General features: G+C 40.6%; 2 protein-coding genes across 5 annotated transcripts; both read left to right on the top strand.

Annotated features, from left to right (window-relative positions):
• The first annotated feature begins 51 nt into the window (after window positions 1-51).
• LOC105032830 (metal tolerance protein 5) lies at window positions 52-23,960 on the top strand. Of its 4 annotated transcripts, none has more exons than XM_010907402.4 (7): window positions 52-188; window positions 1,023-1,381; window positions 9,363-9,472; window positions 9,593-9,838; window positions 22,335-22,415; window positions 22,825-23,058; window positions 23,414-23,960. In XM_010907402.4, the coding sequence occupies exons 2-7, from the start codon at window positions 1,216-1,218 to the stop codon at window positions 23,762-23,764; spliced, it is 1,188 nt and encodes a 395-aa protein (XP_010905704.1). In that variant the 5' UTR covers window positions 52-188; window positions 1,023-1,215; the 3' UTR covers window positions 23,765-23,960. The 4 variants fall into 4 exon arrangements, with proteins under 4 accessions (XP_010905704.1, XP_019702021.1, XP_019702020.1 ...); XM_019846461.3 differs by lacking the exon at window positions 52-188 and adding an exon at window positions 7,898-7,954 and having other exon boundaries at window positions 1,302-1,381; XM_073244716.1 differs by lacking the exons at window positions 52-188; window positions 1,023-1,381 and adding exons at window positions 7,306-7,439; window positions 7,898-7,954.
• Window positions 16,803-18,283, top strand: LOC114912853 (uncharacterized). The gene is made up of 3 exons (XM_029261143.2): window positions 16,803-16,984; window positions 17,063-17,448; window positions 17,551-18,283. Exons 2-3 carry the CDS (start codon window positions 17,322-17,324, stop codon window positions 17,760-17,762), a joined length of 339 nt encoding a protein of 112 aa, XP_029116976.1. The 5' UTR covers window positions 16,803-16,984; window positions 17,063-17,321; the 3' UTR covers window positions 17,763-18,283.
• Window positions 23,961-24,927: the final 967 nt, after the last annotated feature.

Raw genomic sequence — 24,927 nt, 5'->3', positions numbered from 1 at the left:
GAAGGATTGAATTAAATTTCTTTTGAAAAATTAAAAATATAGAAAGAAGTAAAAAAATCGAGTTTTTACCCAGAAGTTTTACATTCTCAGTTTTCTTGGGCTAATATATGGCAATTCATGTGGCTACCAGAATGGGAGACATCCAACAATACAAGAAGGATTGACTCCATTGTTGATGCATCTCCAAGGTAAACTGATTTCTCGCCCTTTTAAGCTATATGGATTTGTTCGATTCAAGACAGAATTTTAGGACTTTATTATTTTTTATAATAAATTTTAGGATTTTATTGTTACTATTATTCTCTAAATGAACAGTTGTTTTCAATCCCCAATCAACAAGAAAGCCCCTTACCTTTTTTTGACAAAAAAACAGGAAAGCCTCTTTACTTAAAGTAGGATAAGGTGCATAAGGTTTCTCTGCATCGACCAGTTCTTATCCCTCCATCACCGTGTGACCCCAAACGTGACCCGAAGACGTGGCCGGATTTTCCGGCCCTTAAACCCGACGATCCGAGCGGGACCCACACTAATCCACTCAGCTCCTTGTACTGGATTTCCGACGTGGAAATAATCCGGAAATACCGCCCATCCCAACCCTAAGGAAAATGACCCCAGGTACCACTACCCAGCCGACTGGAATAAGTGGGCCCCGCGTAGATCCTTCCCCTCCGAAAAATTATTTAGATTTGTTCCATGTGAACTTTGGAACATTAAAAAAAAAAAAAAAAAAAAAAAAAATGTTATCCTCGTATCATTCCACCGCTAAAGTTTCAAAATTTTTTGCTTGATTGAAAAAATTAAATAAAAATAATATTAATAATTAATTATAATTAATTATTATCAATTTAATTTTTATTAATTTTTTAATTTTATTAAATAATATGATGATATTTCATTGGACGATCCAAAATCCACGTGGTAGTACAGTTATAACTAATAATTTTTCCCTTCCCTCGCTCGGTCCGGCCCCCTTCCATCCCATCCGTTGGGCCCCGACGCAATCCCGGCCGTCCACGCTCCAGACAATACACCGGATTATCTGTGGATCCCGGAATCCCACCACCATCACCATCGCCGCGACAGTATCTGCCTCTGAGTCGCTGTCTCTGGGTCGCTTTTGTTATGGAGAGCTGGGGCAGAGAATGGGGTGCTCATTTTGAAAGCGTATCCAATTTGGAGTCAAGCTTGATCCTAGGGTTTTGAAGGAGAAGGGTAATGGTGGAGGCGGCGAGCTCCTGCGGGGACGCTGAGGGGGTGGAGCTCCTCTTGCCGGAGTCCGGCGAGTGGGACCGGTCGTGGCGGCTCAACTTCGAGGGGTTCCGGCGATCGGAGCGTAAAGAGAAGCCCTCCTGCAGACTCCAACGCTGCTTCGGCGTCTTTGGTTCGGTTCAATTCTTTAACCTTTGAATCCTTGTGCCTTTTTTTGGATTACATGTTTGGTTTGACGTGGTTTTCTTGGGTAATTCCGTTTTTTTTTGTTGTCTGAAGAACTGACATAACTGTTTTATTCGAAGTTCTTCGTCATTCCATCTTTTATAGATTTTTGGCAATTGTTTAGTTGGTGTTGAATAAAGTCTTATTGTGAGGTGACCGTTTTCAAGCGACCGTTTTTCTGTCCGTGTGGGAGTGCTTTGGAATTCGGGCTCTGGGCATTTGGGGTGTGATCACCGGCGATCCAGTCATCTGTCGTCGCCGTCGAGGGTTGTGAAGATGGCGAGTGACCCGCGAGACCATCCAAGCGTATCGAGGGGTGGAGATCGGCCGGAATCCAGCTGGAAACGGGTGGTTCAAGGGCGGACGGTGTGGGTTTCGCCGGAGCCGATGCCGGAGGAGGTTGCGGTGCTTTCCAGGTGGTTCCCAGAGGTTGCCGAGGCCCCGACAGTGGCTCTGAGGAAGCGATTGCAGTGGTGGGCCGCAACCGCGGTGGTGGGGAGGAGTTTGGGGCGGCGGGTGACGCTGGATCTGGCGGCAAGGGACTTCTGGCTCCGTGGGGGGGTTAAGGGAGAAATCTCGGCGTTTGGGCTTGACGGGGGCTTGCTCCTCTTCCGGTTTGGGGACCCAGAGGAGCGAGACTGCGTCCTCCGACGGCCATGGGCCGTGGCTGGTCAGGCTCTGGCCCTCGAACCTTGGCGGCCTGGCTTCTTTTCGGTGGAGGGGCCGATCGTGAGGGCCCTAGTTTGGATCCACCTCCCACGACTCCCGGCTGAATACTAGGAGGAGGAGGCGCTTAGGGAGGTGGTGCGGCCCGCCGGCGAGCTTATCTTCGTCGATGACCGCATGAGGGACAGGCGCCAGCTGGGTTTCTCCCGTGTGTGCATCAAGATCTGCCTTGGCCGTCCGCTGTGGCTGGAGGTGCTGGTGAAAGGGCCTCAAGGTCCATTTTGGCAGTGCTTCGTCTTCGAAGGGCTGGAGGGAGTTTGTCTTAGTTGCGGTTTCTTCCACTCGTCGGGGAAGTGCTGCCAGGCGGGGAGGGGCGTTGCGGTGGCCGGCTTGCGCTCGGACAATGTACTCTGGGCGGAGGAGCTGGGAGGTGACCCGGGAGTTGTGGGGCCACCCCTTGGGCCCTGGCTATTGGCCATCCGACGGCGGGAACTGGGCTGGGAGGCAGCGGCGGACGGGAGGAGGAAGGAGATGGGGTCATCTCACCCTGAGTCTTGGGCGAGTCAACTCGAGCTGGGCAGGGCGGCTGGGGACTCGGTTCGGGTGAACTCGGAGGTCGGATTCGACAGCTGGATCCAACCCTCCAAGGTTGCACGGTGGAGATCCAGCGTGAAGATTCCCGCTGGGGGCCCTGTGGACTGTGGGCTGGGCACAAACCATTTTGGTCCGTTTGGTCCGCTGGCATGTCCTGGGCCTGCAGGCAGGGTCCCATGCGGAAGTGCGTTGGGACCCGATGGGGTGGGCCCGTTACCTGGGTGGGCGTAGGCCGGATCCAAGGGGGAGAGCGGGGGCGGGCCGCACGGGGAGCAGGCTCGACCCAGCCCACGCGGCTGTGGGCCTTACCCAAGGGGAGCAGTGGGCGGGGGCTGCAGGCCAGCCTAAGCAAGCTCGACCCCTTGAATTTGATGTGGGTCGGGTTCCTTTAAGGCCTTCTGGGTGGGATTTGGGCTTGGCGGGTTCTAAAAAAGATGGAAATGAGAAGCCTAAGGCCAAGGGCAAAGGAGTGGCCTCCTTTTATACCAGAGTGGAGGCGATAGAGGGAGCTGGGGGACTTGGGGTCTTTGTTTTTGCTGCCAAAGCCCTAGAGGAGGCGGACGAGGGCCCATTGGTGCCCGTTGGTGCGAGTCAGGTGCTGGAGAGCCCAATGAGGTGGGGACATCGAAATGGAGATCAAGGCATGAGATGGAGGACTTCATCACCGGGGATGAGGTGGAGGGGGGCCTGGTACATATGGATGCATCGGTTGTGGACCAGGACCCCACTCATGAGGCTGCGGTGGACAGACTGAGGCAGGCCATCCATGACAAGGGGGTGTTCATGGTGACAGTGGATCCGATGGATGATGAGGCTGGGATAGATTCTCAAGACGAGGGGGGTGCTAGTGCAGGCCTCCTTTCTAGTGAGTCTTCTCCATAAGACTTTTGCTCTGGAGCTGTTAGGGTGCAGGGAAGCCTTCTTTTCGATTGACCTTTGGTCGGTTGGTCCAGTAGCATAGTCCGAATGTTTGTGTTTTGAGTGAGACTCGACTCTCCAGGACTGGATTGGCCCAGGCTAGATGCTGGATCCTTTTGTTTTGGAATTTCTATTTAGTGAAGTCCCATGGCTTATCCGGGGGCATCTTGATGATGTGGCACCACGGGTCGATCAGAGTGGATGCTTTCCACAGATGTGAGCAGCAGGTGGCACTAGTCATCTCAGACTATTCTGGTGGGCCCTGACTTCTGTCTGACGTCTATGCGAGCACTAACTACAAGGAGCGGAGGGTGCTATGGGTCGAGAACTCTAGACTTCTGACACAGGATTTGCCTTTGTGGGTGGCTGGTGACTTCAACTACATTGTGGGCCCCCATGAGAAGCATGGAGGTAGGCAGCATGGGGACAACATTGAGTCTAGAGAATTCAAAAATTTTATTAGCAGCACTGGTCTAATCGATTTTGGCTTTGTGGGTTTGAGATTTATCTAGTATAACAACCAGTTAGGGTCGGCTCGAATTTGGGAGGATTGATTGGGCGCTTGCTTCTACAGAGTGGATCCAGCTGTTCTCAGGGTACCATGTTCAGCATCTGCCTCGGATTGCCTTGGATCACTGCCCGATTCTCATTTCGACAGATGGTCTAGACCTACTCAGGGGCTCTTTTCGGTTCAAGAAGTTCTGGATCTCTATTCGAGATCATGTGACTTGATCTGGGAGGTGTGGAGGATGCCTGTTCATGGGGACGCGAGGCACAGGGTGACCCGAAAGCTTGAGTTAGCTCGATGCAGACTTCTCAAGTGGAACCGCTTGGAGGTGGGTGATATTTTTTGATGGATTGAGAAGATGGAGGCGGATATAACAGAGCTGCAGATGAGAGAGGACCAGGAGGTGGGCTTATAGGAGCCGGTGATGGGAGAGCTTCGTAGTAGGTTCTCTGAACATCACTCGTTATTGAGGCAGCAGGAGATCCTGTGGAGGTAGAAATCCAGAGTCCAGTGGATCCAGGAGGGGGACTGGAACATCAGATTCTTTCATCACTCTACCATAATCAGGAGGTCCACGAACCGTATCACGCAGCTGCGGAAGAGTGATGGCAGTGTTGTGGATGACAGTAGGGAATTCGGAGGGAGATCTCCAGTTCTTCAGGGACTACTAGACGGCATCGCTGGGAGAGGACTATCCCATCCCAGGAGCCCAGTTTGTGACTAGTATCTCTGAGCAGGAGAATGGTATCCTGACCAGCCCGATGTCTGTTGAGGAGGTGCGAGAGGAACTTTGGTCCCTTGAGGAGGACAAGGCTAGGGGGCCTGATGGATTTCCCTCGTAGTTCTTCCGTATATACTGACCGATCATCCGTGACGAGGTGGTGGAGGTGGTGCAGGTGACCTTACAGTCCAGGGGCATTTCGGTGGAGTGGAAACGGACCTTGATCATTCTTATCCCGAAGTGGCCTGACACCTCAATCTCAGGTCACTTCAGATCAATCAGTCTTTACACCACTCTCTACAAGGTGTGTGCTAGGATTTTGGTCGGACGCTTGAAGCCGTTGATGCCTCGCCTGATTAGCTCGGAGCAGGGAGACTGTGTTGGTGGTTGGTCTTCTTATCGACAATGTTCTACTTGCCTAGGAGTTTATGCATGATCTTTAGAGAGCCCTTGGTCGCCGCAGCCTTATGGCGATCAAGCTGGACGTGGAGCGGGTGTACGATCGGATGAGTTAGTCTTTCCTCTGTCAATTGCTCCAGGAGCTGGGCTTCTGAGAGAGGTGGATTGGCTGGATCATGGATTGCGTGGAGGCTTCGAGATTTGCCATTCTTTTTAATGACACCCCGACGGAGTTCTTCCACTTGTCTATTGGTCTACGGCAAGGTTGCCCTTTCTCCTCTTACTTATTTATCTTATTTGTTGATGCCTTGTCCAGAATGTTGAGAGTAATGGTTCAGAGGCAGGCCTTGGAGCCATATTGGTCTACCCCTGGGGCTCATTTGCTTTTGCACCTTCTTTTTGCAGACGACTGCCTCCTTATTAGGCATGTCTCGACTCGAAACGCAGAGAGCCTTGCTTCTATTGTCGGAGCCTATGGTCGGACGTCTGGGCAGATGGTGAACATTCAGAAATCTACTATCATTTTCATCCCCAGAACGAAGCCCCAGGTGAGGCTGGCGATTCGGAAGAGTCTGGAGATCCAGGAGTAGTTAGGGAGCCAAACCTACCTTGGAGTCCTGATCATGGGCCGTCGCCTGCGGAGGGTGGAGTGCAGACCCATGGAGCAGTGGATCCAAGAGCGCCTGCAGGGATGGCATGCTAATGCCTTATCTTTGATAGGCAGGATGACTTTAGTGAGGTCGGTGTTAAGCTCTATTTCGATGTATCTCTTGGCTAACACGATCATGTCGATTTCATGTCTCAGAGGGCTGGAGCAGCAGTTTCTCAACTTTTTATGGGGATCCGGATGGGATCAGCATTGGGTCTTCTTGCCATCCTGGGAGGTGGTTTGTCAGTTGGTGCGGGATGGAGGTCTCGGAATCCATTTCCTGTTGGCGAGGAGGGAGACCCTGATTGCCAGCCATACAGCCAGATTTCTGATCCAGTCGGATTGTCTGTAGAGTAGGGTTATGAGGACTCACTACGGAGTGTGGCGCCAGGGGGCCCCCATCCAGACTGTGTGGGATTGCTCCTTTATCTGGAGGGAGATCTGTGCTCGTGGATCGGATATTATGGATCGGGTCAGATGTTTAATTGAGCATGGGTGCTCGATGGAGGTGGTCCAGGATGCTTGGATTTTGACTCTTCTTCTCTCCCGCTGGCCGACCTTCTTCAGCAACGAGGTGGGTGACGACATGCAGGTTTGTGACCTCATTATTGAGGATGGTACGCACTGGAGAGCGTAGGAGATCACTTGGCTTTTAGGTGGCCCTCTTGCTGATCGGATCCTCACCATCCCAATTCCTGTGCACCCCAACCAGGACGTTAGGGTGTGGGGTCGTTTTTGCTGCCTGAGTGTTCCCCTAAGGGACCTCTTCCTGATGTGCAGTCCGGCATCGACCAAGAGGATTAAGGCTACGTGGACTTGGAGAGTTGTTGCTCACCCTAAGGTGAGGCTTTTTCTCTGGAAACTCACCTGGAATTGCCTTCCGACTCGGATACTTCTCAAGGACAAGGGCATGGAGATCTCGAGCTCGTGTCCGATCTATGGTTTAGAGGACGGGTCAGTGGAGCACACCATTCTACGTTGCCCCAGGGCGAAGATTATCCGGAGACAGACAGACAGCCACCCATGGGAGTCGAGTACGGATTCATGGTTGGTCTCTTTCTTTACTCTTATCCGCCAGAGCATCATTGACGGGACGACTGCAGCAGGTGGTCGGATGGCCTATATCGCCTATCAGATCTGATTTTCTAGAAACAGCGTGGTCTTTGAAGGCGACGTAGTTCCTGCTCATCGGATTCTGGAGAGAGCTATCTGCCTTGTTGTGGAGTACAGCCAGTTTGACATTGCTATCTTGTCCCCTGGCAACCCCAATTCCTGGAGCTCCCTTGCTGCCCTTACAGCGACCCGCAGAGTTTTATCCATCTCCTGGGAGCCTCCTCCCTCGAGATTTGTCAAGGTGAACTTTGATGGCAGTGTCAGAGACGGGAGGGGCGGCATGGGCTTCATCATTCACGGTCTTGATGCTAGACTTTTGACTGCTGGTGGCTCTTACCTTGTTAAGCCTTTTGTTCCGGAAGCGGAGCTTCAGGCCACCTGGATGGGCATCACCTTTGCCAGGCAGCAGCTTCAGACAGACAGGATCTGCATTGAGGGTGATTCTGCTATCATCATCACTTAGATCTAGGGACGGACGGAGCACCTAGAGGCTCACCCACTTATCCGGGACGTCTGGACTTCTCTCCATCATGCTGCTGCGATCCAGGTGCGGCATGTCTACCGGGAGGTAAACACTGCTGCAGACTGGGTTGCGGCTTTCGTGGTGGAGTATTCTAACGATTGGATCTGGAGACAGGGTGATGTTTGTCTCCCGACCCTGCGGGACCTTTTGTACCTTGATCTCTTGGGTTGCTCTCGCACCAGAGTGGTGTGACTATAAATTTGTACCAAAAAAAAAAAAGTCTTATTATTGATACAGCTTGCGAAATTTACCCTTTTACTCTAGGGACTAAGAAAATTTCCCATGTGTTTCCTCTAAAGAATTTGTCGTGCTATTTTCTTTTATAAAAAAATCTGATGTGGTGATATTTTTCTTGACATTTTATTTGCATAGGATGGATACTTGTCGGCCAATGTTGTAAAATTTGAGGGAAGCAATCAAGTCATTAAAGTAAGTGAAGGAGACATTCCAAAAATCACTCTGTTTTTAGTTAATGCTGGGTGTCTGCTTTTAGCATTTTATTATCAAAAGAAAAAAAACAAAAAAAAAACCGTTTCCCTTTTGTAACAAAACCATCCGCTATCTTTTCTGTGAACAACTTAATACTATAACTTGAAAAGGTCTTGTTGGGCTACAATTATCAAGTTTTCAATGTAATAGAGCAAAACTTTAATGGTCAATAACCTAAGGAATGCCCCTTTCCTCATGATATCACTGGCAAACTCAGGATTCAAATAATAGCCTAGCTTTTTCAACATCCGTTAAGATGTGTTTCCATCATTCATCGTTGAATTAATTATATTCTTTAACAGAACAGCCATTAGAGATGATCTAAGATTCATCTTTCTTGAGCTATCTAAGCAATATTCAATGCATACTCCATTGCTTTTAGCACACAGGTGAACCTTAATTGTTTTGATGGTTTCTTTGAGTGGTTGGTCTGTACAGAGTCAAAGAAAGCCCATAAGAATGCATTTTTTTAAAAAAATTTCATCAAAGAATTCTTTTTCTTAATGCCATCTAAATCCACATAAACTCCTTTTTGTGATCTCCATATACATGTCTTTGTTAAATGATTTTCTTAGGTGTTGCCTTATCAACCACTCACTCCATTATATATCCAACATTGATGGTTCTTTTGTTCATAAGAGATGCATTTGTATGCCTCTAAACAAATGAATTTCTTTACATCAATGTATCTATGTACATTTTGATGGCAAAGTACCTCCTTTTTGTGTGGAAGCAGGTCTGGATACATTTGAACCATAATACAGCCAGATCATAATTTTGTCACCATAAAGTGTCCTTTCTGTGATAAATTGAGGTATCCATAAGAAGCCTTCAAAGCATTTAGCTTTTACTTCTTAGGCATTTTAGACTTTGCTGATTGTTATTAACTCTCAACTCAAGTGACCCACCACATATTTCCATGCCAACTGGATGTGTTTGAGTACTGCGTTGGCAGGCCTTTTAATTAGGGAAGTTGATGAGGGAATGTTGTTTCATATGCATAAATAAATGCTGATGATTGCATTAATAATTTTTGTAATATGGATGTTAAATTGTGCACCTCACCCTTCTTCTGTTTCTAGAAGAAGATTTTATAAAACCAGCCAAAGTAAGAAATAATTTTGTTGGTTCCATGGATCTTTAGCATCCATTGGCTGAAATGCCTCACAATCCTTGAAAATTTGACAGCAGTTTTCTCATTTGATTTTATTCATAAATAATTAATTTTATTAACCGATTGGCTTATGTTTTAATCTCCAGAGTTCGGAATTGCCCATAATACATGATGCGAGCTGGAATGAGTGAAGAATGTTGAATTGACATTTCTAAATTTGCTTGATGTGCGTAGGTACTGGAGATGTTGTGGCAGAATATTATCAGCGGCAGGTGGAAATGTTGGAGGGATTTAATGAAATGGATGCCTTGGCTGATCATGGTTTTCTTCCTGGAATGTCAAAGGTTGGACTTAATACCTATTACAGTCCTTTTTCTTTAGGAAACCTCTTGGGAAGCTGGGTTGAAGAAATTTTCTAGTTTCCAGTAGTAGGTCATGGACTGACATAATTGTATTGCATATAGGAAGAACATGAAAGGGTTGCCAGAGGTGAGAAAAGAGCCATCCATATATCAAATATTGCAAACATGATTCTCTTTGCTGCAAAAGTTTATGCTTCAATAAGGAGTGGTTCACTGGCAATCATTGCATCTACATTGGATTCACTTCTTGATCTGTTATCGGGTTTTATCCTATGGTTTACTGCATTATCTATGCAAACAGCAAATCCTTACCAATATCCTATAGGGAAAAGGCGCATGCAGCCACTGGTTAGTTTCTTTGCATTATTATTTTACAAATCAAATTGATAATCTCCAATATTTAACTTGGTTCTTCTGATTCTTGTAAATATGTTCTAGCTATTTAATATATGATTCTTGTTGTATGTCTACCAACTGATCTTGCTGTTAATATTATTTGTAGCTACAAGAATTTAGAAATGCTATCTTTATAGCAAATTCATTTAGTTATTAGTTACTAAAATAAAGGCCTTTGCATGTAAAACTGGAATTGGTTCAATACTCTAAATCCTGTAAATCTGTACATATTTTAGACTTATGAATCCTCTTGCTTATTTGCTACACAGTTAACCTGAATGTGAATTGCTTCAAGTATGTGTTGCTAGAACTACCATAGATTCTTTATCTAAATGCAAGATATGGCTTTCAGTTTTCTGTTCGATATCCTTATGTTGAAAGAAACAAACTAAATAAAAAATTATGATGTGCGAAAATTTAGAATGCCTCTTTTAATTTGTAATTTTTTTTACTTGCCATTGCCTGGGCACCATTATGTGTTTGTATTCCAATATAGAACAGTGTTGAATTGCTCTTTTGAATACTCTCCTTCTTCTTCCCTCCCTTTTTTTTTTCTCCCCAGCAAGTCTGCAATCTAGGGTCTACATACATGCAAGGTGATTTTTATTCAGTCCCCAATGTCCATCTTTGATCTAATGTGAAACCATCACACCGACTTGTGATGCCTACGCATGATACCATATGTGAACATGTGGGATGTACTTGTAAGGGGACATGGATAGCAAATCCAAAGTCTGCTAAAAATTTTCTTTGTGCTTATTTGATAGATGGCATTGTCTTTCTCATTCTCAACCTAAGTGAGGTAGGATTGGTGATTTTTATACATCTTGACAAAGTTTGAGGATGACAGAGAAGCTATAAGCAAAAAGAGGACATTTGAAAAAAAGAAAAGAAAGATTATAAATGTCACGCCTCAAATTCGGGATATAACACGGCCATGCTACCGAGGGGTACAGTCCACGATAACACGAAGTCAATCAATCATAATCAACTAAAATCCTTCATGAATAAAACATAATAAAAGATTCAATTTCATTATTTATCAAATAATTAAACCACTATTAGTTCAGAGCATCTAAATCCAAAAACAAATATCAACATAAGTTTCAAAATTTATAAATAAATAACTACAAGTTCATGATCATAAAATAAACTAAACTTCCGCTACCAAATTTTTAAGCTTGCTACGGTAGATCTCCAAGCTTAAATCCTTCGTCAGTCTTAATCTTTTTTCTCTGTAAAAGAAAAAAAAAAGATGTGAGCTACACTAGCTTAGTAAGTAGAACCGACGCTTTCTTATTGGATCAAGCATAAGTTTTTTATTATAATACAATATTTAGAAAGTAACAGATAATACAAAAATAAATATTTCATAGAGCATATAATAAAATCAGTTATAAACCAAATCATGCTTGCAAAAATCATGAATATTTCATAAACATGAGTTATAAATCATTCTTGTCATATATTCATATCATGTTTCAAAATATTGATCAGACATTCGTGCTAAGATCATTATTATACCCGTGATAGGGTCATATTTCTTAATCGACAGAATTCTTATTTCGTGTGCCAATTTTATACCCATTGGCTGGGTCATGTTTCATGTGGATGCTAGCTCCAAGTGTCGACCTTCCCATAGGGATTCGTTCATAGCTATCTGAGAGTATTTAAAATTTTTATTTTTTTCTTAAAACATATATATACATAGATGAAAAAATCATAAAATTCATGCTTCATAATCATGCTATTTTCATAAAGCATATTCATGAAATCAATGCTCATAATTTTTCATATCACATATGCTGATCCTTATTTTATGAAAAATATGATTTTATCAACAACAATTCTTTGCATAAAAAACATGACTATTTAAAAATATATAAGGAGCATAAAATCTACTTACCTCGTTCGTCTTAGATCTTCAGTCTTTCTTAAATGAATTAGATAATCCTATTTAAAATATTAAATCATAATCAATTTTTTTAATGAGTTCAATAAAATTAAACAAGGAAGGAGGTCGTTGATCGGATGGTCGGTCCGATAGGCTGTCCGTACATCGGAACAATTCATGGCCTCCTAGCTGAGGATCCGATCTAAGCAACTCTGATCAAGGAATCATGGAGCATGGATTGGATCAAAATCAAGATCGATCAATAGGGTTCATTAATAATGGGCTTGAAAGATTCTTGATATGATCAAATAAGGTTGACATACAGCACGGATAGTAAAGTGGCTTTGGGTCATTTTGTTGGAGTCAATGATTCCCTAGAAGATAAAGGCATGACTTGGTACAGAATTCATAGATCTTTTTAGAGAGAGAAAGTCGATCATAAGTGAGAAAATAGAGAGAAAGTAGAGAGAGAATCTTTGTATCCTTCAAAAGAGACAATCATGATCGAGATCGTCAAAGATCATATCAAGGTGACTCAATATAGATTAACTATGATCAGATGCTATAAATTTCATATAAGAGCCAGATTGGAATCCAACCTACTGCATGAATTTTGAAGCGATTTCGGATTATCTTATTTTCATCTCAAGTTCGTCCTAGGGTTCGTGATGCAGTTAGAGAGAGAAAGAGAGGGAGAGGAGAGAGATAAGAGAAAGAAAGCATTTTTTCTCTTTTTCTTTTCTTTTCTTTTCTTTCCTTTCTCTTTTCTTGGCCGAGCAGGGGAGACATGGGTGGTCTATTGTGGCTGGTGGCCGAAAGACAGGAGATAGGTGGCAGCAACAAGCGGAGGTCTGATAGCGATGGCCGACGGCGGTGGGGCAAGAGACAGCCGGCGGCGAGGATCATTCGGCGAGAAATCAAGAAAGGGGCATGGAAAAACAAGGCACCTGGGGTTTCTCTTCATTTTTTTGGTCGTTGGCCATTCGCCGGCGGTCATGATCTCACTATGGAGGATCATGAGGAGGCTAAGGGTTATGGTCCAAGGGTGCGGCACCACGGGTGGTGGCGCCAGTGGCCGGAAAGATGGGAAAAAGACTCGATTAAAACAGGGAAAAACAGAGCTTTGCTTTTTGGTGGCGCTTTCGGCGAGTCCGATGGCCGACGGTCATGCGCAATGGCATGGGAAGAAGGGGAAGGACGAGAGAAAGGAGGGGCGGGGCTTATCTCAGGCTCCGACAGCTTCTCCATTGAGAAATTTAGGCAGACACGGTATGGGTGTCCACAGCTTCAACGGAAGAAAAGAGAGAGAAAGAGGAGGGAGGAAGGCTGCTATTTGGCGTTGATTGCTATGGAGAGGGAGAGATTTATATGTTGGAGGGGAGGCCGAATCCTCCTCGGATTCGACTTCTCCAATGATTTTGGGTGGAAGAAGACTCCCAGCGGGAGTCTTCTTTGTTTCCTTCTTTTTTTTTCTTTTTCTTTTTAGGCTGCTTTGAGATTCATGCGATAAAAAAATAGATTATCACATTCTACCCTTCTTAAAAAAAGTTTCGTCCTCGAAACTTGACATATCTGAGGTTTGGAATATTGAAAGTACATAATCTTCATATTATCCTTGAGCTTCCAAATTATCTACGTCTCAAAATGTTTGTTTCACAAATCCTCAACATAAATAACTATATGATATTTCAAAACTAGATTATTTCTATTTGCAAGATAACAAATTTCTTTGATCTCTTAATTTTGATTTAAAATATTATAATCATTTGCCTACGAAATTATTTGCTTTTGATTGATTTCATATGAAAATCATAATCGATCCTATCTATTCTTAAGAAAATAGAAAAGTCTGTAACATAGATGCTTACCATAATCTACAACTTTCTTTATCCTTTTAACTTCTTATATGTTGTAACAATTAAATTTTTATCGTAGAAAATTCTCGAATCCATTCAAACAAATGAAGTAATAATGTCAAAAATAGGAAAAGAATATCTATACCCAAACATTCTACGTCTGAGCTCATCTAAGAAATATCAATCCATAATCTTAAACTTAAGATGCTCAATAATCTTCTGACCATTACTAATAATAAAAGAACCAATCGTCGAAGATAGTATTGCAACATCTAAATGAGCCTAAGGATCAACAACCTTATCCTTTTGTTTGTCAATGACAGTCTCTTTTGCGAAAGTCAAGCTCCATTCATATCATTAATATTCTTAACTAGTTTTAATATAATTCAACCACCATACTTCTATTACGCACTCTGATCTAAATTTATCACATTCTGTAGATTTATCAGATAAATTATGACAAGAAATACCACTTTACATTAGAATCTAAGGAAGATCCAACCTTTCATTTTTTTTTCTAAAAAAATAGAACTAAAGCAAAACTTTGAGTTCTTTTATCCTCGCTATGCCTCAAGCATATCACATCAAGATCAAACCTTAATCCACTTTCTATATTTGAAGTCATTGCATAAATTTTCACTGCCTCTGTTGTTAGAATTGTATGAGTCGCGAGTTGACTCGTACGATTCGCGATGATTCACAACGTGGTCGAGTCGAACCGGAATGGTGAATCGGGAAATGAGAAGAATCGCACCTGAATCGTGAGTCCGTCAGCTGAATCGTGCGACTTGAGGGATCGTCCGATATCGTCGAGTCAGAAAAGGTAAGTTTCGATGGTGGTTATTCGTTGTTTTTGGAAGCCGAAGAGCTAGGGAATCAAAATAAAAGTCAGATTTTGGCAAAATCTGCTTTCAAAATTGGTTCACACAAGCAAATCAAAGAGATTTCTTATCTTTGAACTTCTATTCGACTGTTTCTCCATCTTCTCTGGCTGCTTCAAGCCTTCGAAGACTACGGCGAGAAGAGAAAGAGGTCGCGTGGGGAAGAGGAAGCTTCGAAGCCTTCGAAGCATCCCTGCAAATTCATCGTAGATCTGGTAGATTCCTTTTTTCCATTGCTTTCTTTATTTCTTTTCCTCAGTCTCTTTGTTTCTCTTCCTGGAAGTTTTTTTTTGATCAAATCGAAGCCTTCTTCTTCCCCAATCTCTCTGTTTCTCCCCTGTTTCTCTTCCTCGAAGCCACCCGAATCTCTCTATTTCTCTTTCCCGAAGCCACCGGCGAACCTCTTTGTTTCTCTTCCTCGATGCTGCCTGCGAACTCCTTTTTTTTTCCCGATCAGATCGAAGCTCTCTCTGGGCTGTGGTCCCTCCTTTTTTTTTCAGTCGGGCCTTCTTTCGAAGCTTCGAAATCGAGAGGGGCAACTGGAGAGGTGTGGTCCCGTTTTGGTTCTGTTGCCACCAACAATCGCTTAAACCCTCACAAAAAAAAAAATAAAATAAAAATAGCAGTAACAGTAAGTTAAGTTTTTTTTAGCAATTTTTTTTAACAATTTTTATTTTTTTAACAGGGATTGACTTACATACTTTACAGTGGAATTGTGTATTATTATTTTATTGAATAATGGCACCTAGAAAAAAAATCTAAAGTTGTGGATCCCATTTGGAATCATTCTAAAAAATTTGATGATGATAAAGGAGGCGATGGAAGTCGATAACATCTTGGATGCAATTATTGTAACAAGAGTTTTTGGGGAGGAGTGAATAGAATGAAAAATCATCTTGCCGGTACACGTAACAATGTTTCTCCTTGCATTCAAGTTTCTGAAAAAATTTGTTGGGGGAGAAAGAAATAGAAAAAAATTTTGATGATGATGTTGAGTGTTTTGAAGTAGATGAGCCAAATGCAAAAATAAGAAAGGGAACTATGGATTCATTGATGATGAAAGGAAGGAGAAATGTATGTAAACAACGGACAATGAATGAAATGGTAAAAAAAAAAGAGAACTAGTGGTTAGAGATATTTGTAGATTTCTATATGGACATGCATTGGCATTCAATTTGGTCAAAAGTTCTTTATTTGCTCAAATGATGAAATATGTTGGGGAGTATGGGAGAGGATTGAAACTCCCTTCTTATCATGAAGCTAGGGTTACTTTCTTGATGAAAGAGGTAGAAAATGTTAATAAATGTTTGATAAAATATAAAGGTGAGTGGAAAAAAATGGGATGTTCAATCATGTCCGATGGTTGGACTGATGGAAAAAATCGGTCTGTTACTATTTTTCTTATGAATAGTCCAAGTGGGACGGTGTTTCTCAAATCATTGGATACCTCTGATGTTAGTAAGGATTCAAATAAGTTGTTTGAATTGCTTGACAGCTTAGTAGAGGAGATTGGAGAAGAAAATGTAGTTCAAGTGGTGATAGATAGTGCTTCTGCTTATGTTGGCGCGGGTAGACTCTTAGAAGAAAAGAGAAAGCATCTTTTTTGGTTTTCACGTGCAGCTCATTGTATAGATTTAATACTTAGTGGCATTGGAAACATTTCAATTTTTTTTAATACACTTGGCAACGTAAGGCAAGTTACAATTTATATTTACCACCATACTTGTGTTCTTAGTTTATTTAAAAAATATTCTAAGAATAAAGAATTGACAAGATCAGCGGTTACTAGATTTGCAACATCCTATCTCACTTTGAGAAGCATACTAGATAGGAAATTGCTTTAAGGGCTATATTTGCTTCAGAGGAATGGGTAAGGAGCACTTATGCATACAAATTTGAGGCTAGAAAAGTTCAAAAAATTATATTGAGTGATAACAAATTTTGAAAAGCTACAAAATATTGTTTGCAGTATGTCCTTCCTTTGGTAAAAGTGTTGAGACTTATTGATGGAGATGCAAAACCGGCTATAGGTTATATTTATGAAGCAATGGATAGAGCAAAGGAACAAATTGGCAAAAATTTCAACAATATTAAGAAGAGGTATGATCGAATTTAGAAGATAATTGACACTCGTTGGGATTTGCAACTCCATAGACCACTCCATGCGGCAGCATATTATCTTAATCCCAAGTAAGTCACATTTTTTTTAATTTATATTATTCCATTAATAAATTTTATTATTTTAAATTTAAATTTATTTTTTGATTCTTGATCTTTAGGTTTCAATATGATCCTAATTTTAATGCCGATGCTGAAGTAAAAATTGGATTGTTCAAGATATTTGAGAAGATGCATCCAAATGTTGAGACATGAGTCATCGTTGATTCACAACTTGAAAAATTTAAGAAGGCTGAAGGTTTATTTGGGATGGACATGACAGTATCAACAAGAAATAAAAAACAATCAGGTAATTATAATTTTAATTTTATGAATTCATTTTTACTTGTCTAATTTAAATTTAATTTATCTTATTTTATTTCTCTAGCTCTATGGTGGGAGAGTTTTGAAGAATAGTGCAAAGAACTTCAAAGGCTAGCAATTCGAGTACTAAGTCTTACTTTGTAGTGCCATCGGATGTGAAAGAAATTGGAGCACATTCGAACATATTCATTCCAAAAAAAGAAATCATTTGGAGCAACAAAGGTTGAATGCCTTGGTGTTTGTCAAGTATAATATTTAACTTGAGATGAGACAACAAAAAAAACAAGAAAAGGGAGAGACATGATCCGATATACTTATCAGATATGAAATTAGATGATGAGTGGATAACTGAACAAGAAGAGCCATGCTTATTGGATGATGTATCTTGGTTGGATGTAAATGAATGTTTTAATATTGATGAGGGACCTAATAACAGAACAAGGAAGAGAGGTATGCAAATTATTTTCTAATTCTTTTTTTTAGTTCTTAATTTTTTAAACAATTGCATTATTTTTTTATTTGGCTTTGTTGGTTCTTAAAATATTTTTGTAGGATCAAGAAACTTAAATGTTGATAGTGAAGGTAAAGGAAAAGAAAAGGTTATTGAGAAAGATATTGAAGTGATAGAAGAAGATGAAGGTAATGAGGAAGAAGAGGAAGAAGAAGAGAATCAAGAGATGATTATGCTTGAAGATGATGATGATGACGACGACGGCGGTGGTGGCGATGACGACATTAGCTTTGGAGATGATTATGATGGCTGAAGATTCTATTTAATTTTTTGAGTGAATAGTGAATTAATAATACTTCATGTTTACTTTTAATTTGTAGTTTGGACTTAGTATTTTAAATTTACCTATACTTTTTGAGTATTCATTAATTAATAGATTGGTATATATTTTGATTGTGCTTTTTGTTACTGAATCTTACGATTCGAGTCACGATTCGAGTCGCGATTCGAGTTAAGGTATGGATGATTCACGAGTCGAATTCTAATTTGACAACTTTGTTCACCGCTCATCTAGAATCCAATACATTTAGAGTTAAGTTGAAGTGAGTTAACCTAGATTTACCTGATAATCAATGAGACAAATCCAAATCAACCTTTGTTTATAAAAAGATTAACTCAATTATCCAACAAATTAGAAGGCGTCAAGTCAATATGATTGTGATAGAATCAATTCGGTTATTTCTTATGGAGCTTTCTTCATCATCACCCTTAGCATCAATAAATTAACCAATATAAAATCTTGTCCCTTTTTTCTTAAAACTCATATAAGTCTTTCAAAATTTAATAATAGCAAAATACCTTAGATCAGCTCATAAACCTAAACTTTGATTTGAAATAATTAATACACTCCACTGTCGTCAATAAACATAGGGAAGATCAAATATTCCAACATAAAAGATGGTAATAAAAATTTTTTAAAAATTTCATCAAAATGTGTACGTCATAATCTCATTATAAAATTCATCCACCAATAGAACCAAATATATATTTTTATTTACGTGCAAGTTTCATATATGATCCTTCTATAGGTTGAACGCTCAAAAAATATTTCTCTCTTGTATGATGCAATTTTTTTTCCTTGGGTCACATCCTAAATAGCTTCCTTCCAAAATTGTAATGATCAGATAATCAACATCAAAATTAGAAAAGTCATGATCCTTACTCATATCAAGTTTAAAATTTCAAAATCATCTAAATAACAATTGATCAAACATACTCAACATAACATATCAATATATCTTACTTTATTTCAGAGTCAACATCTCTCGTACTTAGGTCAAATCCTATTTATTGAAATGCAAGACATAACTCATCAATTCTATTACATACATCATATGCCACTAAATAAATTCTATCATAATATATATTGACCTGCAATCCAATATTTGAATCCTTTAAGCTACATGGACCATGTCCCTAGGGATCGTAATCCTATACTCAAATACCACTTAAGTTACAGTCCTTAGTGATCACAACCTAAGCTCTGATATTACTTATATCATGGCCTAGTCACTTAATCCACAGTCTCAAGTGATCATAATTTAGGCTCTGATACCATTTCTGTCATACCCCAAATTCAAGATATAACACGACCATGCTATTGAGGGGTACAGTCCACGATAATATGAAGCCAATCAATCATAATCAACTAAAATCCTTCATGAATAAAACATAATAAAAAATTTAATTTTATTATTTATCAAATAATTAAATCAATATTAGTTCAGAGCATCTAAATCCAAAAATAAATATCAATCCAAGTCTCAAAATTCATAAATAAATAACTATAAATCCATGATCATAAAATAAACTAAACTTTCGATATTAAATTTTCAAGCTTGCTACGTAGATCCTCAAGCTTAAATCCTTCGTTGGTCCTAATCTTTTTTCTCTGTAAAAGAAAAAGAAAATTAAAAAGATGTGAGCTACACTAGCTCAGTAAGTACAATCGATGCTTCTTTATCGGATCAAATATAAATTTTTTATGATAATACAATATTTAGAAAATAATAGATAATACAAAAATAAATATTTTATAGAGTATATAATAAAAAAAGTTATAAACCAAATCTTGTTTGCATAAATCATGAATATTTCATAAACATGAGTTATAAATCATTCTTGTCATGTATTCGTGTCATGTTTCAAAATATTGCTCATAGGCATTCATGTTAAGCTCATTATTATACTTGTGACAGGGCCATGTTTCTTAATCGATAGAGTTCTTATTTCGTGTGCCAGCTTTATATCCGTTGGCGGGGTCATATTTCGTGTGGATGCTAGCTCCAAGTGTCGACCTTCCCATAAGGATTCGTTCATAGCTATCTGAGAGCCTTTGAAATCTTTATTTTTTTAAAAAATATATATATATAGATGGAAGAACCATAAAATTCATGCTTCATAACTATGCTATTTTCGTAAAGCATATTCATGGAATCAATGCTCATAATAAAACATACTTTTCATATCACATATGCTGATCTTTATTTTATGATAAATATGAATTCATCAATAATAATTTTTTGTATAGAAAATATGGTTATTTAAAAATATATAAGGAGCGTAAGATCCAATTACTTCATTCGTCTTAGATCTTCACTCTTTCTTAAATGAATCAGATAATCCTATTTAACATATTAAATTATAATCAATTTTCTTTCAACGAGTTCAATAAAATTAAATAAGGAAAGAGGTCGTTGATCGGATGGTCGGTCCGATAGGCTGTCTGTACATCGGAACAATTCATGGCCTTCTTATTGAGGATCCGATCTAAGCAACTCTGATCAAGGAATTATGGAGCATGGATTGGATCAAGGTCAAGATCGATCAATAGGATTCATTAATAATGAGCTTGAAATATACTTGATATGGCCAAATGAGGTTGACATCCAGCATGGATATCAAAACAGCTTGGGGCCATCTTGTTAGAGTCAATATGAGTCTCTAGAAGATGAAAGCATGACTCGGTACAGGATTCATAGATCTTTTTAGAGAGAAAAAGTTGGTCATAAGAGAAAAAATAGAGAGAGAAAGTTTAGAGAGAATCTTTGTATCCTTCAGAAGAGGCAATCATGATCGAGATCATCAAAGGTCATATCAAGGTGACTCAATATGGATTAACCATGATAAGATGCTATAAATTTCGGATAAGGGCCGGGCTGGGATCCAACCTACTGTACGAATTTTGAAGCAATTTCGGATCATCTTATTTTCATCTCAAATTCATTTTAGGGTCTGTGATGCAGTTAGAAAGAGAAAGAGAGGGAGAGGAGAGAGATAAGAGAGAAAAATATTTTCTCTGTTTTTTTCTTTTTCTTTTCTTTCCTTTCCTTCTCTTTTCTTGGCCGAACAAGGGAGACATGGGTGGTCCGTTGTGGCTGGTGGCCGAAAGACTGAGGATGGATGGCGGCAACAAGCGGAGGCCGATAGTGATGGCTGACGACGGTGGGGCAAGAGACAGCCGGCGGTGAGGATTGTCTGACGAGAAATCAAGAAAGGGGCACGAAAAAACAAGGCACCTGGGGTTTTTCTTCATTTTTTTTGGTTGTTGGCCGTTCGCCGGCGATCATGATCTCACTGTGGAGGATCGTGGGGAGGCTAAAGGTTATGGTCCAGAGGTGCGGCACTGTGGGTGGTGGCGCCAGTGGCTGGAAAGATGGGAAAAAGCTCAGTTAAAATGGAAAAAAATAGAGCTTTTCTTTTTGGTTGTGCTTCCGACGAGTCCGATGGCCGACGGCCGTGCACAATGGCATGGGAAAGAGGGGAAGGAAGAGAGAAAGGAGGGGCGGAGCTTACCTCAGGCTCCAGCAGCTTCTCCAGTGAGAAATTTAGGCAGACACGGTGAGGGTGTCCACAGCTTCAACGGAAGAAAAAAGAGAGAAAGAGGAGGGAGGAAGGTTGCTGTTCGGCATTGATTGCTAAGGACGGGGAGGAAAAGATTTATAAGTTAGAGGGGAGGCCGTATCCTCCCTAGATTCGACTTCTCCTCCGATGATTTTGGGTGGAAGAAGACTCCCAGCGGGAGTCTTCTTCATTTCCTTCCTTTTCTTTTCTTTTTTTTTAGGCTGCTTTGAGATTCGTGCGATAAAAAAAAATCAGATTATCACAATAAAAGGGTAGGTTTAACATTGTTATGACTCCATGAATTTGGATTGCTACCAAGAGTATTCATCAGGGGGGAGTGGGAGAAAAGCTTTTTCATGTTGCCAGTCCTCTTGAGTTCCAAAAAGCTTAGGGTTTGTTGCTAATTATCTCATTTAGAAAACTGATAAGGAAATACAAGAGGAAAGACTAACTATGATCATCCTCGACTAGATCCATTATACATCTATTGATGTTGTCATTTAAGATGTATTTCTTGATTTTGTTATTTGCGAATGGTGCAATATCAGTTGAGAATAAGATGGACAAACCATGGTTGTCACTGAGTGCCATGTGTGGTAAACAATTTGATTCATCAAATTAAAATTCAGGTTGAAATTTAGGTAAAATGCTATGGCATGGTATTCTTCTATTTTCAGGGATTTAAAAATGAAAAAAAATCCATGCTTGATGTTGGTCAAACTGAATTAAGGATGGCTTTCTTCATGCACTATCTCTATAGTTTCATTTAGGAGTGGAGCTCAACATTTGAAGAGAAAAAATAAATAAACAAAGCGTCATTGACTAAAATATACCTCTGATTGTCTGCCCTCAAGCACTTGATGAGTTTTCTTCTTGAGCTTCACATTTTAGTCATATTGGGATTTTAATTTCTCAATGATTCATTTCTCCTGTCTCTTATATATACACTTTCTAGATACTCAAAAGTAAATATCATGTGCAGGGAATTCTCGTATTTGCGTCTGTGATGGCAACATTAGGTCTGCAGATTATTTTAGAGTCACTGCGCTTGCTGATATCTGATGTAAGCAAATATCTTTTCTCAACTCCTACACAAACAAAAGTTTCACTGTTTCAATGTGTTTACTTCTGGCAATTCAGCGATGTTAGTTGGTAATTTATGCTCCATGTTTGTTGTCTTGGAACACCCCCGTTCTGCATTGTAGAGATGGTTATAGGCCATTCACAGACAGGATATGTATTGAAGATTGACCAGGAATGCTGAAGTTAGTGGACCATTTATGGGTACCAATTGATTATGATAGTCTAGCTCCCAACTGAATAGAAACTTAAACAATTGTTTGGCCTTATTAATAGCGCATTCTCAGTTCTGTATCACTTCCATATGGCAATGCTGCTGTTTGAAATGGAGTTCTTTTTCTGGCATCATCGGTTCCATGCTTTTTGACATAATGATGATTGCATAAATGCAGGAGGATGGATTTAGCTTGACCAAGGAACAAGAAGCATGGGTTGTATACATTATGCTAGCAGTGACACTTGTGAAGCTCATTCTGGTTGTCTATTGCCGCTCATTCACTAACGAAATCGTCAAAGCTTATGCACAAGACCACTTTTTTGATGTCATCACCAATGTCATAGGCCTCGTGGCTGCACTGCTTGCCAACTATGTAAAGGACTGGATTGATCCTGTTGGAGCTATCATTGTAAGTATATTAACCATCATATCTTTTTGTAACAAAAAAAAAAAAAAAAAAAAAAAAAAAACATTAGATCTTTTCTGCAGGCTGATTTTGTGACTGGCTTGGGCTCACAACCTGCATGTTATAAGTTCCTCTTTGATATCGGTGGTCCAAAGTTGCATTGTTTATCTTCACCATCATAACTGCTATGACACGCAGGCCATGTGTTTGACAAGATAGTTGAAGAGCATGATTAGCCTGTGAAGCAAAGGGATCGATTTGCATATGTTCATTTACATTAAAAAGAAAAATGCATATGTTAATTTGTCCATTTTTGATAGCATTGCCTTTAATTCTAACACAATGCCTATCTATGCAGCTGGCACTGTACACCATTCGAACATGGTCAATGACTGTGCTGGAGAATGTGAACTCATTGGTAGGCCGATCAGCAGCACCGGAATACCTACAAAAGCTGACATACCTCTGCTGGAACCACCACCAGGCCATTAGGCACATTGACACCGTGCGGGCCTACACATTTGGCTCCCACTACTTTGTGGAGGTGGACATTGTGTTGCCATCAGATATGCCCCTGAGAGAAGCACATGATATTGGCGAGGCATTGCAAGAGAAACTTGAGCTATTGCCTGAGATAGAGCGTGCCTTTGTCCACCTCGACTATGAGTTCACCCATCGCCCTGAGCATGCCCAAGCCCATGATACGTAGCCCACTAAAGTTGTCCGACTTGTTAAGCGGATCACGGCAAAAAAACTGATCGTGAGCACAATTCATTTTCAATAGCTTTCATATACCCCAATCACCAGTCATTCAATCTTAGATCACATGGATATCTTGTTTTGTATGGTAACTGCAATAGCTTACGATGTTTGGTATCCGATCTCATATTGATATCATTTTATTATAGTGTCGGTATGCAATACAGTATAATAAGATTCAGTATATCAAATGTCAGTATAATATAATATTATATATTTGTTTGGTATCAATATGGTATGGTACCGATCGGGAGCTCAACAAAATTAGTTTATAGCGGCAATACCACTGCTGCATTATAGGTATTTGCCAAATAAATAATAATAAGCTGCTACAATAAAGGGTGTTCGCTTATATAAGGATCCTTGTGAGTGGGGTGCACTCTCCGGGGACATTTCTTGTAAAGAACTCTGGATCAACAGGTGGTAGTACACTCATAAATATTACTCCACTGGGACTGTTCGAGTACATAAACACATGCCTAGACCTGATTTTGATTTTAAAAAACAATTTTGTTTCCAAAGCATATAGCAATTCAGGGAGATGCCTTTACATTCTCATCTTAATTTAAAATCAATTCTTGCACCGTGGGACAGGCAAAGGCCAGCGGAAACAGCTCTGGGTTCGAGAAAGGTGCTCGATGCTATTCGGTGCTAAACTTCCATTATACTCTTGACAGGTACTTGTTGGGATTTTGACCCTATCTCTATCAGGTTCTCCCTATTTTTCCGAGAAAAATATTCATCTCGTATCTGATTCGTATGGGCATTAGTTGGTAGAATTTGTAATGGAAAGCAATTATTAGAGTCTGAGGTAATCCTTGTAGTTTTCTTCCTGGTCCATACTTCGGATCTAACCCATATAATTAATGAGGGGCATTCGGATTGGTGGAACCGGGACCTAACATGCCTTCCCACCACCCCTTGCCGCAGTGAAAAAGATGCATAATAAATTAATAATGTCAGTCTTGGTTCAAATCTTAAATGGTCCACCGCAACAAGTGTCATCTGATAGATGGTTATAACAAATAACGATGGACGAGCCCAATCAACAACAGGCTCAGAATCAGTCCATTTGTGTTCATTGGATGCTCCCACCAACCTATTGGTCTAAGA

The sequence above is a fragment of the Elaeis guineensis genome, chromosome 10, assembly GCF_000442705.2.
Source record: "Elaeis guineensis isolate ETL-2024a chromosome 10, EG11, whole genome shotgun sequence".
NCBI classification, from domain to species: domain Eukaryota; kingdom Viridiplantae; phylum Streptophyta; class Magnoliopsida; order Arecales; family Arecaceae; genus Elaeis; species Elaeis guineensis.
This window is presented reverse-complemented; position numbering and strand designations above follow the sequence as displayed.

What these genes read in the sequence shown, in the direction of transcription:
- LOC114912853 (XM_029261143.2), top strand. Translation starts at nt 17,322, where the DNA reads ATGAAATTAGATGATGAGTGGATAACTGAACAAGAAGAGCCATGCTTA. An exon ending in TAACAGAACAAGGAAGAGAG is followed by an intron (nt 17,449 to 17,550) that starts GTATGCAAATTA and finishes ATATTTTTGTAG; the next exon opens with GATCAAGAAACTTAAATGTT.
- LOC105032830 (XM_010907402.4), top strand. Translation starts at nt 1,216, where the DNA reads ATGGTGGAGGCGGCGAGCTCCTGCGGGGACGCTGAGGGGGTGGAGCTC. An exon ending in TTCTTCCTGGAATGTCAAAG is followed by an intron (nt 9,473 to 9,592) that starts GTTGGACTTAAT and finishes TATTGCATATAG; the next exon opens with GAAGAACATGAAAGGGTTGC. An exon ending in AAAGGCGCATGCAGCCACTG is followed by an intron (nt 9,839 to 22,334) that starts GTTAGTTTCTTT and finishes TATCATGTGCAG; the next exon opens with GGAATTCTCGTATTTGCGTC.